The 13,630-nt window shown below is 40.6% G+C and overlaps 1 protein-coding gene across 1 annotated transcript in view; it reads left to right on the forward strand.

Annotated features, from left to right (window-relative positions):
- The window catches only part of DNAH11 (dynein axonemal heavy chain 11), a 359,440-nt gene that overhangs the window by 309,289 nt on the left and 36,521 nt on the right, over positions 1-13,630 (forward strand). The window contains exons 69-74 of the mRNA XM_060632677.3: positions 2,753-2,923; positions 5,197-5,319; positions 6,730-6,923; positions 8,084-8,232; positions 9,097-9,224; positions 13,095-13,322. Coding sequence (XP_060488660.3) covers positions 2,753-2,923; positions 5,197-5,319; positions 6,730-6,923; positions 8,084-8,232; positions 9,097-9,224; positions 13,095-13,322 — 993 coding nt within the window. The remainder of the gene's footprint in view (positions 1-2,752; positions 2,924-5,196; positions 5,320-6,729; positions 6,924-8,083; positions 8,233-9,096; positions 9,225-13,094; positions 13,323-13,630) is intronic.

Consider the following 13,630-nt stretch of genomic DNA (forward strand, 5'->3'; position numbering starts at 1 on the left):
CATATTATTTTGGTATAGTGGGAGAAAGAGTGAGAGCAACTATTCATTAAGTCCCTCTGTTACATGCAAGACATTTTTATACCTTGGTTCATTCTTAGGCTGAAAACATCTCAATAAAGTATTTTATCCCTATTTTTTTTTTAAACTAACATTTTTGTTAGTTAAATAAATTGCTCTGTAATTCACATCATAAGAGGCAGGATTTGAACTCATGACTATGATCCCAAAGGCCATGCTCTTTACTTTGCATCATTGTACTTCTGGGCACTATTCATTCATGCTGTCGCTCAGTTTCTAAACAAATAGCTATTGAGGTCAATCATGCCAGATGTTGTGCTGGTTACTCAGTGTACAGTTTTGAAAAAAACAAACATATGGGGGGGGGGGCGTGTGTGTGTGTGTGTGTGTGTGTGTGTGTGTGTGTAAAAGTGATAAGTACAATGAGAGAGAATAGTAAAGATGGAGGTGCTGTTTTACTCTTGGTTCAGGGAAGGCCTCTGAGAAGAAGTGACATTAGAGTTGATTCCTGTAGAGTTTAGCCATGTATGAAATGTTTGCAGAAAACAAGGATGTGTGGGACATGAACGAGTTTGGGATTCCAGGTGGTGAATGAATGTATGTGGCTGGAGGGTAATTAATGAGTAAGGGAGAAGATGACAAGACAGGACTCTAGAGAGGTGGGGAAGTCTAGATCATAGGAGGCCTCATTGGCCAAATGGGGGATTTTGGATTATAGTTTGTCTGAAAAAAGAAGCCATTGAAAGGTTTGAAGCAGACATCTGATAGAATGACAAGACTCAAAAGTTAATAGACTTGTCATATGGTTTGAAGCTAAAATAATCAATCCTTAGAAATGGACTGGATATGGAAAATAAAGAAGAGGAAAAGAGTCAAGAGTAACTAGCAGGTTTTGGTTTAGGTTTAGGTTATGATCTCAGGGTCATGGGATCGAGCCCCGTGTCTGGCTCTACACTGAGCGTGGAACCTGCTTAAGATTCTCTCTCTCTGCCCTTCACCCCCGCTCGTGCTTGTCCCCCTGCCCCTCACTCACTAAAAAAGGAAGGAAGAGAGGGAGGATAGATGAATTGGTAAAGTGAACCCAGCCACAAATAAAAAGAACAATATATTATGCCCAAGTGGAATTTATGCCAGGAATACAAGCTGGTTAAACATTTAAAAAATAACACAAAACAACAGAGAAAAGCCATATGATCCCTTCAGTGGATGCAGTCAAAGAATCTGACAAACTTCAATACCTGGTTAACGTCTCAATGTGAAAAAGGGCATCTACAAAAATCTACAGCTAGTAATATGCTTGATGTTGAAAAACTAAATGCTTTCCCCTAAAATCAGGAATAAAAATGTCTTTTCTCAACACTTCTATTCATTACTGCCCTGCAGGTTATCCCCAGTGCAATAATATAATAAAAGGCACAGACATTTTAAAAGAAGGAGTGTCTTTTTTTCACAAATGACTTAATCATGTGTATAGAAAATCTTCAGAAATCTACCAAAAAAAGCTACTTGGACTAAGAAGTGAGTTTTTAGCAAGATGGCAGGATATAAAGGCAATACGCAAAATCCATTGTTTTTATATATGAAGAACAAACAACTGGAAAATAAAATTAATACCTCAGTACTATTTACAACAGCTTCCAAATTCACAAAACCCTTAGGGATAATTTTAACAAAACAAATACAAGATCTGTGTGCTAAGTGCTGCAAAAACATTGTTGAAATAGACCATGGAGAGAGATACCATGTTTGTGGATTAGAACACTCAGTGTTATTAAGATGATCTTTGGTCTTTCCAAATTGATCTGTAGATTCAGTTCCATCTCAGCCAAATCCCTGGAGGCTTTTGAAAAATAGAAATTGGCAAGCTGATTCTAAAATTAAAAGGATTTAAAGGAACTAAATAATTTTGAAAAAGAACAACAAATTTACACTACATGATTTCAGGGCTTGTTATAAACTGATATTAATTGGCCTAAAGAAAAATACCCGAGACAATTTAATGAAGAAGGGATAGCTTTGATAACAAATGGTGCTGAGAAAACTCGATACCCACAAAGAATAAAATGAACCTTAAACATTACATCACATTTCTTACAAAATTAGCTCAAAATGAATAAGCAAAGCTATGAGATTTCTAGGGAAAAAAATGGGAGAAAATCTTTGGGCTTAGGGTTAGGCAAAGATTTATTAGGATACAATAGAAAGGAAAAAACTAATAAATTGAACCTTATCAAATTAAAAATTTATGGTCTTCAAAAGACATTAAGAAGATAAAAAGGTGAGTTACTATTAAAACCTCTTTCCAATGCTTATATCTAACAAACAACTAATCTCAGAATATATAAAGAAGTTGGACAACTCAATTAAACAATGAAAGATTTGAACATACATGTCCCGTACTGAGTCATGAGTATTGCCCATAAGCCCATTTTTAAGTGCTCAGTGTTCCTCAGAAAAATGCAGCGTAAAAGCAGAAAGAAGTATTGCTAGGTACCAAATAGAATGGCTGCGATTTTACAAGACCGACAGTAACAAGTGTTAGCACAGGTACAGTACTGCGACTCTTTCACGTTGTCAATGAGGATGCAAAGTGGTAAAAACCATTTTGGAAAACAGTCTGGCACTTTTGAATAAAGTTAAACAGAAAGCGATCCCCCTTTTTGGCTGCGTGTGGGGGGTAGCTAGACAACAGGCACTAGTTTCCATCCTTTACCAGTCACTTTAAATTCCCCAGGCTTTCAACATGCTGTTCCACAGAGCAATTGAGCAGGCTGACAAGGTGGAGGACGTGCAGGGCCGCGTCTCAGTCCTGATGGAGAGCATCACCTATGCCGTCTTCCTCTACACCAGCCAGGCACTGTTTGAGAAGGACAAGCTCACCTTCCTGTCCCAGATGGCTTTTCAGGTAAGGGAATCAGTCATTTGAAAGCATCCTCAGAACTGAAGTCCTACACCTCTGTTTATTATGTGCTTTACTTGCATTGAAGGGAGGCATGACACCTTTTTTGGAAGCCCTTGGTGGCATGAGGTGAGTTTGAGTTTCCCAGGGTGAGCTTGGACATGTGACAACCTTTCAGTCGGTCCCAGGGTGTTGGTTTGGGTAGGTATGCGCTGTAAGCCACCACATCAGCGATCACCCTGAAAAACAGATCAATGACAACTTCTCACTTCTTAGGTCTTGTGCAGAGCCTCCTGGATGTTACCAGGGAGATTCTTTCTGGTTTGTTTTTGTTTGTTTGTTTGTTTGTTTGTTTCTTTGTTTGTTTTCAGGTAGATAGCACACGTTGGGGAGGGGCAGAGGGAGAGGGAGAGGGAATCTTAAGCAGGCTCCATACCCAGTGCAGAGCCCAAATCGGGACTTAATCTCGCGACTGTGAGAACACGACCTGCGCTGTAATCAAGAGTTGGATGCTTAACTGACTGAGCCACCCAGGTGCCCGGAGATTCTTTAAGATAAGAATTATGAGTCCACATTTGGATGGTCCTAGAATTTTCTCCGTCCCTTTATAGACCAGTGAATGGGTAAATGAGCTGCAGGTTTCACACTGCCACCTTCAGTGAGACCTGCTATCCTTTTATTTATCTATTTTTCAATACGGACTCCAGCAAAAGACTTTTTTAAATAAAGGTGCCCACAATAAGAAGAAAACATCGAGGACTACATGCCTAGATGAAATAAGCATGTTGTCCTATTATTAGTTTGTTTGCTCTATACCTTTTTCTGTCAACCCAGTTCTTGATGGAAGGTCATTGCCTGGTCTGCGTTGTGTCCTCCAAAGTGCTTTGTCCAAAGAAGGCATTTTGTAAATACCTGCTGTTAATAATGATAAACTGTTACTTTCAGTATTTTTGGTCATTGTCGATTCCTTTGGGTTATAAATGAATATATAGGTGTAGGTGTTCCATAATGTATGTGATAAACAGGAGCGAGACATTACAAAATTAAATTGTTGTTTGTATACATATTACTCATTAGCAATAAAAGGCCAAGAATGAGAATACATGAGACATGCATACACACATACGCACATCTATTTAAAACTTTCTCCTTGGAAGCCATAGATAAATTACAGCTTATCTCAAATCCTGACAGTTTCTGTAAATCAAAGCTTCATATATATGGCAATTATTTATTGAAATAAATTGAATTAAGAACAAATCAATTAATCAAATAGTCTTTTAATGTGTTACCACCCATAATGCATTTTGAAAATATCTAGAGTTTTAAAATAGCATAAAACTCAAAATTTTACCAGTTTAACTTTATATGGTGTTAAAATATTTAGGTTGAACTTTGGGAATATTTCATCCTCCTGTCCCCCTCAAAAATGTTCTTTCTATGGACTTCTTATCAAGTTCATAATGTAGGTGTCTAAAGTTTATTTCTGTTTATATTGTGCTTGTTTAGTTGTATCTATAAAACAGTAATTTCCAATTTTTCCTCAATCTCACATATAAGAAAAATATGTCATCTCATATGTCAAACTTATTAAGTTTATTAGATGTTATTTCTATATCAAGACTAATAATATTAGTTCTACCTTATATTTAGTAATTGGGTCCATCATCACCTCAGGCTTTTTCAATTTGTTTAACAAGACCTTTTTTTTTTTGTTTTAAAGAAGTCTCTTTAAAAAAAAATCTTTTGAAGTTTATTTATTTATATTGAGAGAGACAGAGACAGCACGTGAGCAGGGGAGGGGCAGAGAGAGAGAGAGAGAAAATCCCTAGCAGGCTCCACGCTGTCAGCACAGACCCCAACGTGGGGCTCGAACTCATGAAACTCTAAGATCATGACCTGAGCCGAAATGAAGAGTCGGACCCTTAACTGAATGAGCCACCCAAGTGCCCCTGTATAACAAGTTCTAAGACAAGTTTGAGTTCACAGCAAAAGCATAAATATGAACAAATATTTCATATATTTTGCTAACACTCATGTGTTAAAATTGGAATAAACCAGTCTTCATAATTATTTGCTATTAGATTTTCAGTCAAGGTTTTGAGATCATGGACTTAATCTAAGACTCTTAATTCAGCTTTAGAACAGATACAGACCTATGGAAATCTCAGCAGACTTGGTTCTGTGTATTCAGTCCTATCTGTTAAATGGTGACTACCTCCTGTGCTGTGATTTTGATATAAACTAAGTGACCTTTTTCAATTTTGTGTACCCTAAAGATTTTGTTGAGAAAGAGAGAGATAGACCCTTTTGAATTGGATTTCCTGCTTCGATTCAAAGTTGAACACACTTACCCGAGTCCTCTTGACTTCCTAACCACTCAGTCTTGGAGTGCTCTAAAGGTATGTTAGGAAGACGTTTTGTCACTTTCTAAATCTTATGTCTCAGTTCTCATAAATGTAGAAATGTTTTAAAAGAAATACAAGTGATATATACTATTTCATTTGTAGAGATATGTAATGTGATCTTCTTTAATCCATCTTTGTATTACTAAATTATAAAGTGATTAATTTCTTACTTGGAAGTAAAGGAACTTTTGCCCTATTTGTGAGTGGGAAAACTAATAAATATGTATAGTCTGCAGGAACTTCGGTAAAAGTCAAGGAACAGAAGGGAACAATTTTGTCAATTTACCTAAAACCAGTTTCTTTCTTTCTTTTTTTTTTTTTTAAGTTGTTTATTTTTGAGGGAGACAGTGAGGGAGGGGCAGGGAGATAGGAGGACAGAGGATCTGAAGCAGGCTTCACACACCAGTGAGCCCGATGCAGGCCTAGAACTTACAGATCATGACCTGAGCCCCAGCCAGATGCTCAACCAACTGTGCCACCCAGGCGCTCTTTTCTTCTTTATATTTGTCCACTTTTCCCACATAGTTTTGTCAATTACACAACAACACAGTAATTTATTCTCACTATAAAGTGTTTAAGCTGAACAGAATGTTGTCGAGAAAAAAAGCAATGGTTATTCATCAACCTCAGTCATCAATCAATCCTTATCCTATTTTTCTGTCAGAAGATCCTGCTGTTAAGAGTGTATCCTCCTAGACTCAGGGATTCCTTGAAGATGCTCATCATTTGCTAACCTTTGCCACACCCTTTTTCTGAGAAGGACACATTTCTGTCCATTGGAAATAACCATCATCCCTTATTTTTATAGTATAGTTATGTTTATTTTTAATGGAGTTTTTAAATTATTTAGAATTACAAATTCAAGTCCAATTGTTGATCAGTTAGGGCCTCGTTCAAAGGGAGGATGGAAGAAAAAAGTTTTACAACGAATATATTATCATGGTATGGGAAGAAGACGAAGGGAATCAAACCACGAATGGGGATGGAAAAAGGAAGAAAAGGAGCTGTTACTGAAACTGTTGTGAAATGAAGTTATGGGAGAGAGCCAACCCCTAGGAGCTGTGGCATTCGGTAGAGGAACACAGCCACTGCCAAACTATGTCACCACAGGGAAAGAGCTGAGGAAGAAATACCCCTGCTTCTCTCTGCTCCAGCCCTCTAGTCTCTTGCTAGTGCCTCCTCTTGGCCAAACCCAACCAGACCAGAGAACCAGAGAATTTAGTTCAAATAATCCTTAGTGGTCACCCTCTTAGCAGAGCAGAAAAGGGTGCAGAGTGAATCTGGTGAGGAAATGATGACTATCCAGCACAGCTTGTTCACACAGGATCCAACACATCCGCTAGTCTTTATCTCAAACTGTAAGCTATTTACACCATTCCCATCTGTTCCCCTGTTGTATGACAGGCAGTAGCCCTGATGGAAGAATTTCGAGGCATAGACCGAGATGTGGAAGGATCTGCCAAACAGTGGAGGAAGTGGGCGGAATCCGAGTGTCCAGAGAAAGAGAAGCTACCGCAAGAATGGAAGAAGAAAAGTTTGATACAGAAGCTGATTATTTTGAGAGCGGTGCGCCCTGACAGAATGACATATGCTCTCAGGTGGGGCAGTTAGCATTCTTGGAAATTCAAGTTAACTTCGAGGACACCCGGTCTTAGGGGCTGGAGTATCTGGTGGAGGCATTTATGGTCCATATTGATGAGAAATGATTCTGCTGAAAATGTGATACTGTAATCACTACTATTGTTGAAACTCACTGAACACTAAACTAGGCTAGTCTCTAGTCAGACTGAGCCCATCTTGCCTGAAAACCTGACTTGTGACATTAGGAGGGGAGACAGGGAACCACTGGAAATATTCTAGCAAGAGAGATGGGTGTCATCAGAGTTCAGAGGCCAGGGGCATGCATTATTCCAGTGCGACTTCCACTGTCTTTATTTAGTGGTGGCGTTTGGGCTCTAAAGATTTTGCCCATCAAACAAAAAGGATTTCTTTCAGGAGACGCTAATAGTCTTATAACTTTACTACCGGTGCAATTTAAAGCAGGAACCCTGTCTACATATTCGTCCGTGTGTCGTCTCTCTTTGCCCTCTCGACTCCTAACTGGTAATGTGCTGCTTAATTCGCCCAAGTCACGTTCGCCTCTGAATTTACCAGAGTTCTCACCTTCCTTCCTAACAACGGCATTCACGCACCTCAGGTTTTTCTCCTCCACTTTGTTCAGCTAATTTCCCCTTTGCAGAAGCCACTGCATACCCTACTTTACAAGTTAATTCTGCTTAGTAGTAGTACTTACTTTCTGCTAAATCTGATGCTGCTGGAAAATAATCCCTGCTTAATTGAGCTTCCCTGTGTTAGAAACACCCCAAAAAGCATTTGTATATTCATGAGAAGCCCAGCAGGCCGGAAAATTGCACTGTGGCAAATCTAATGAACTGTTAATAAGTAATGGGGGATCTGGCAGGAGATTTGGGGGATACAAAGCCACAGGCAGGCAGCTGGTGGTACTCAGAGGGGGGTCTCTGTAGCCCCCAAAATGGAACGTAGGCTTCTGATTTTTAGAGCTTCTAAAGCAGGGAGGGATTTCACTGACACTAATGCATTAGAAATCTAGCTGGATTTATATCGTTGTGTAAAAACATCCCATGTAATGAACATGGTTAGCATCCTTCCTGTGCCTATGATTTAAGCTGATCCAATTTGTAGCCCTTTTCAAGGTCATGAGCATTGATCGTGTCTTTTGCATTATTCTTTTTTATAGGAATTTCGTGGAGGAAAAACTGGGTACAAAATATGTGGGAAGGACCAGATTGGACTTAGTTAAAGCATTTGAAGAAAGCAGCCCAGCCACTCCAGTTTTCTTCATTCTGTCTCCAGGGGTGGACGCCCTTAAAGACCTAGAGATCCTTGGTGAGGGGCCAGGAGGCTTGCCTTCCCACCCTCCCCCTTGCCCACGGCCCGCCTGACCTTCTCTCCGTTCACAGTTACCTTAGTTTCTTCCTCTCTCTCTCTCTCTCTTTCTTTCCTTTTTCATTTGTTGGAGATTGAGTACATGGAAAATGTAAGGCTAATAATAACACTGTAGTCTGAAGAAATGTTCAAACGGAACATTCCTCTGGTTGGCATAATGCAAGTTTCCTTTGTACTGTTTTCCACCTTTTGACTATATAAGGGCCAGAGGGCAATTTTCTCCATGCTAGTGTAATCTTGTGCCCCCTGTGACTAAATAGTGGTCATTAGAGCAAGCCTATTCGATTGTGCAAGGCACTGTTGCTTTGTGCTCTGGATTACTATTCCCCACAGCCCGCGCCGAGAGTACCAGGTTAATAGAGCTGTGACCTGACTGTGCTCGATTCAAGCATGGCCACAAGGTGAGAGGCTCCTGCATTTACCCAATGAGCCAATTTGTTCAAAAAATGATGTGATATCTACCACATGTTGCTCCTTTTTATGAGGGAAATGCTTTTCTACTCCTGCAAGAGTTAATAAAGCTCAGTAACAATACTTGCCATCTATCAAAATGTCAAAAGCTTCATTACCATAAAACCAGAGGAACTTATTTCCACAGGCTTAGCTAATGCTCATAAGGAGGCAGCTGTTGAGAGCTCAAAATGCTGCTTGTTGAAACGACCGAAGTTTAGTTTGGCTTCTTTAGGAGAGTGACCTAGAAGGTGGCAGCAGTCACCACAGACAGACCCTGGGCCTCAGAATTCCACACCCTTCTCATCTGTCCTTGATTCACTCTTCCCCTCACCGTGTTGTACCCTCTCACAGGCAAAAGACTCGGGTTCACGATAGACTCGGGAAAATTCCACAACGTGTCTTTAGGACAAGGCCAGGAGACGGTGGCAGAAAAGGCACTGGAGAAAGCTTCCAAAGGAGGACACTGGGTCCTACTCCAAGTGAGTATTCCCTCTTTTCGGACAATGCTGGGACTGAACACGGGGGAGGGACAGCGCAGAGTTGTCCTGACCCACAGGAATGAGCCTTCCTCATGACATCTGGTGATTTGCCGAGTCTTGGGGTTCTCTCAGTGTCCATGACACCTCCACAGGTGATAAGAGACTCTGCTTACAAGGATACCTATCATATTTGGAGGGATTTTCTAGCCATTGTGCTTTAAAATTAAAAATATTACAGGGAATCCTCTTATCCTCTTGACTTACAGATATCTGGAATACTCCAGTAGTGCTTCAGGATGAACAGGCTTGTATAGATTGCCAAGGCCCGTGTCCTAAAACCTCACATTTGTGAGTTGCTTTTAAAGTTAACAGAGCATTTTGGGGACGTCTGAGTGGTTCAGTCGGTTAAGTGTCCAACTCTCGATTTCAGCTCAGGTCATGATCTCACGGTTTGTGGGTTCAAGCCCCACGTCAGGCTCTGTGGTAACCTCATGGAGCCTGCTTCAGATTCTCTTTCTCCCTCTCTCTCTCTGCCCTTCCCCCACCTGCTCTCTCTCAAAAATAAACATTAAAAAAAAAAAAAGCAAAGCTGACAGAGCATTTTTGCATTTATTACCTCATACAACTCTGACTCTGCCCCTAAATTGTGTTACATTTCCTTTGTCTGTAAGTTAAGGGGATCGGAGTCGATAACCCCTTTATCCCTTCTAGTGCTAGCATTACATGGGTCTTTGACTCTAACCCACTGTCCTCCCAGGTGGCTCCCTCGGCTGGGGATTCTAGCAAGAACCCAGGAACGAGTGGAGCTCAGGCAAGCTTTAGGGGGCACGTGGGAGCCATCCTGACTCCTTCTCCAGCAAGGCATGCCGGCTGTCTCATCCGGTCTGGAAGTAGCCATTTAATTGGCAGCCCAGTGAACCTAAAGTTTCTCATTCGTACCAGATCCTTTGCAAGGATACATGATCTCTAATCATTATAGCAAAGCTGCCAGGATCGGTGTTGTCCTCCCATTATGAAGAACAAAAGCGTGAGCTTTGGAGTGGTCTGGAGAGTCTCAAGGCCACACAGCTGCAGAGCAGCAGGGCTGGTATTCAAGTTCAGGTCTGTTTGGTGGCAAGCACCATTTTTTTTTCTGCTAGCTTGTGTGGCCACCCTGGCAAAGAGATAGGACACTGGCCTCCCTCAGTGCCTCCAGGATCCAGGGTTGATGCATTTTGAGTTTCTACTGAAATAAAATTGGATGCACAAAGAAGCTGCCCAGGGTCCAAGCAGAACATAACCCTCCGGGAGAGTAACACCCACTGCTTAGGTGATACTTCAGTAAGGTGACTTGGGGTAGGAGTTACCCTCTGAGGCTCACAAAGTCAGCCAGGTAACGGTGGAGGGTTTATTTTTTCAGAGATGGAAGTTGTTGCTCTGACAGTTGGGTAGATGCTGAGATCTTCCTGCCAAAGTAAGTTCTTTGAGAATTCTCATGTGTCCAGCATCTCAGACTAGGAAGAAACTAGGAGGGGTATGGTCATCCTCAGGAGATGGTAGTATTCAAAGTAAAATGTTTCTGTTATTTTTCTCTCTATGCCAAGTTGCCATTTGCCACCAAAATTCAAGTTGTAAGTTATACCATAAAAAAAAAAAAATCTCAGAAGACCTCGTCTCGTGAAGGATCTGCTTTTGGTTATCTGTCCCAGATGTTTGATTTTTGTTCTTAGTGGTAAACCAGTAATTAAGAATGTAACTTTTTAGCTGTTCCTCTCTGGACATAAAATAATTGGAGAGGAGGGATTGCCCCAGGCTTTGGCCATTCTAACTTCTGGAGGTTTCTAGTATCTCTTTGCCATCTAAAAGAGAAGTAGGACTTTGAATAAAGAGGCGACCAGCATGATGAGAACTCATTATATTGTTTGTAATGTACGTTAAATTGTATCAGCATAGGCACATGATTTGTATGCACATGTTAATAAGCTCTTAACCAAACTCTACACTAGTCAGTTACTGTGATGAGATAGAGCCCTTCGAGGGATGTTTAGCTAGCATTGTATCAGAAGCCCATACTCCAGAGAAAACTACTACATAGGTATCAGGGTGGTAGCTATCTATATCTCAGATGTACACCATATGGTTTGTAAATTGACATAATGGATTTTAAAAATCTATTCTCATGGGCAAAGTAGATGCTTTCCAAGATACATGGATTGGCTAAAAATGTTGCACAGGCGTTAGTGCCCTGGGACAAGCAAGCACAAGAATCCAGCCAATCGCAAAGCCAAGATCCCCACGAATGACTCCCAGGCTGGACTCCAGAGTGTGCCTGTGTTGAGAGGTGGCTCACCTGGTGATGGTTTTCTTCCCTGACCAGAGTTGCTGCCTAGAATATTTTTACATTTGTTTCAAGTAAACTTCTCAAGTAAGGTATTGTTGTAGTCCATAAGATAGAGAATTAGGTCATATTTGAGCTTGCAAAACAGGTTTTATTGTTCTTTTGTTTCTGCTTACTTGTGTGAGTGGCACGGTCAGGTGTGAGAAGTACTCTTGCCGCAATCTAGTAGCAACCGTGGAAGCCAAGAGTCTCAGAGCCCTGACTTACTGATAAGCTTGCGAAGGTTGCCAGACCACAGTATCATGGAGCAGGTGACTTCATCAACAGAAATTTAATTTCTTACAGTTCTGAAGGCCAGAAGTCTGAGACCAAGTGGTCAGTAGGGTTGGTTTCTTCTGAGGCCTCTCTCCTCAGTGTGTAGATGGTTGTCTCATCCCTGTGTCTCCATGTGGTCTTCCCTCTGTGTGTGCCCTCATCACCCCTTCTCATAAGGACACAAGCCATATCGGATTAATTGTTGCATCTAGTCTTAATTACCCCTTTAAAGACCTATTCCAAATACAGACATATTCTGAGGTACTGATGGTTAGGATTTCAACATTTGTCAAAGGAAAATAGCCTAATAATGTGAACAACTGAATTGGCATACATCTTTTTACAACAGAACCGTTTTCAAAGAAAGATACCTATTTGACTATTCTATTACCTATTTGCCTTTCTTATTTTTTTGTGGGATTTTTTTGTAGCTGTTATAATCTTAAATGTTTCTGTTTGTTGGAAATAATTATATATTCCTGGGGGTGATGTTTCAATCACTATTTAAGGACTTCTCCAGAACCAGAGAGCGTGTGAGGGTATGGCCTTTATACTTCTCTCACAGCATCAACTACCATGTACTCTGTGGGTATTTAGTATTGGAGGATTGTGAATCACAAAGCGGAAAATCAGGAAGTGATAGTGGTGACATCTGTTTCATGATTTTTGACAGCTCTAGGGTTTAAGAAAAATCATGCTAGGAATCCGCAGAGCATCTTAACAAGGAGTGATTTCTTTTTCAGCTAGCCTTTCACCCCTCACATCCTTTGAGTTCATGTACTAATGATAGGAGTTGAATAGAGGAGGTTTGCATCAGAAACATTGAAGTGGGTGATCAGGTACATTGCTAGCTTTTAGTTTTTATACTTTACTAAACTAACCAGATAGATCTCAGTAATTGAGTTTAAACTGTAACAATGAAAATTATCAGGAACTCCATCTCAAAGGTGATTGGTGGGTGTTGGATGTGGGTAAGTGTTGTTGGAAGGAGATTTGGGTTAACAAAAATAACCTATGGTGATTTGGAGCCCTAAATGTGTTCAATGTACAGGTGTATTTTGCTGTTTGGTTTTGTTCCCTAACATGATAATAAAGGAAAAATTAAATCCTTTAATTTAATACATTAAATTTATATATAGGAAATATATATACATTTATATATAGGAATATGTTGTGATCCCATAATTTAAGTAATATCCTTTAGTTTCACAGGAGTTATGAGCCATACTGTTTTTCAGAATGTCCATTTGGTAGCCAAGTGGCTAGGAACCCTGGAGAAACTCCTTGAACGATTCAGCCAAGGAAGCCACAGAGATTACAGAGTTTTCATGAGTGCCAAATCTGCACCTACACCAAGTGAACACATCATCCCTCAAGGACTCCTGGAAAATTCCATTAAAATTACCAATGAACCCCCCACAGGGATGCTGGCCAATTTGCATGCCGCCCTCTACAACTTTGATCAGGTAAGGAAGCAGAAGCCTGGTCTGACAGTGGTCAGGGTCTTCTCACAAAACCATGGGGCCGTTATCTACTCAGGTGTCTTGTGCAGAGAGATGAAGTGAAATCTCAGAGTGTGTTTTAATCTCTTGAAAGGATCACCTGTCACTGCCTATTCCAGTGACCAAAAAAAAAAAATCTGTGTTTTGCCATAAAACTACAGGCCACATGTTTAAGGAGAGTAAATTACATCCCTTTCTGAGGAACCTACTTATTGAAGACAAACATGGTAGGCTGGTATCTCCTAGCACAGGAAGAGGAAGAGCCATCATTA

This window comes from Panthera onca, chromosome A2 (assembly GCF_046562875.1).
Source record: "Panthera onca isolate mPanOnc1 chromosome A2, mPanOnc1 haplotype 2, whole genome shotgun sequence".
NCBI lineage: Eukaryota > Metazoa > Chordata > Mammalia > Carnivora > Felidae > Panthera > Panthera onca.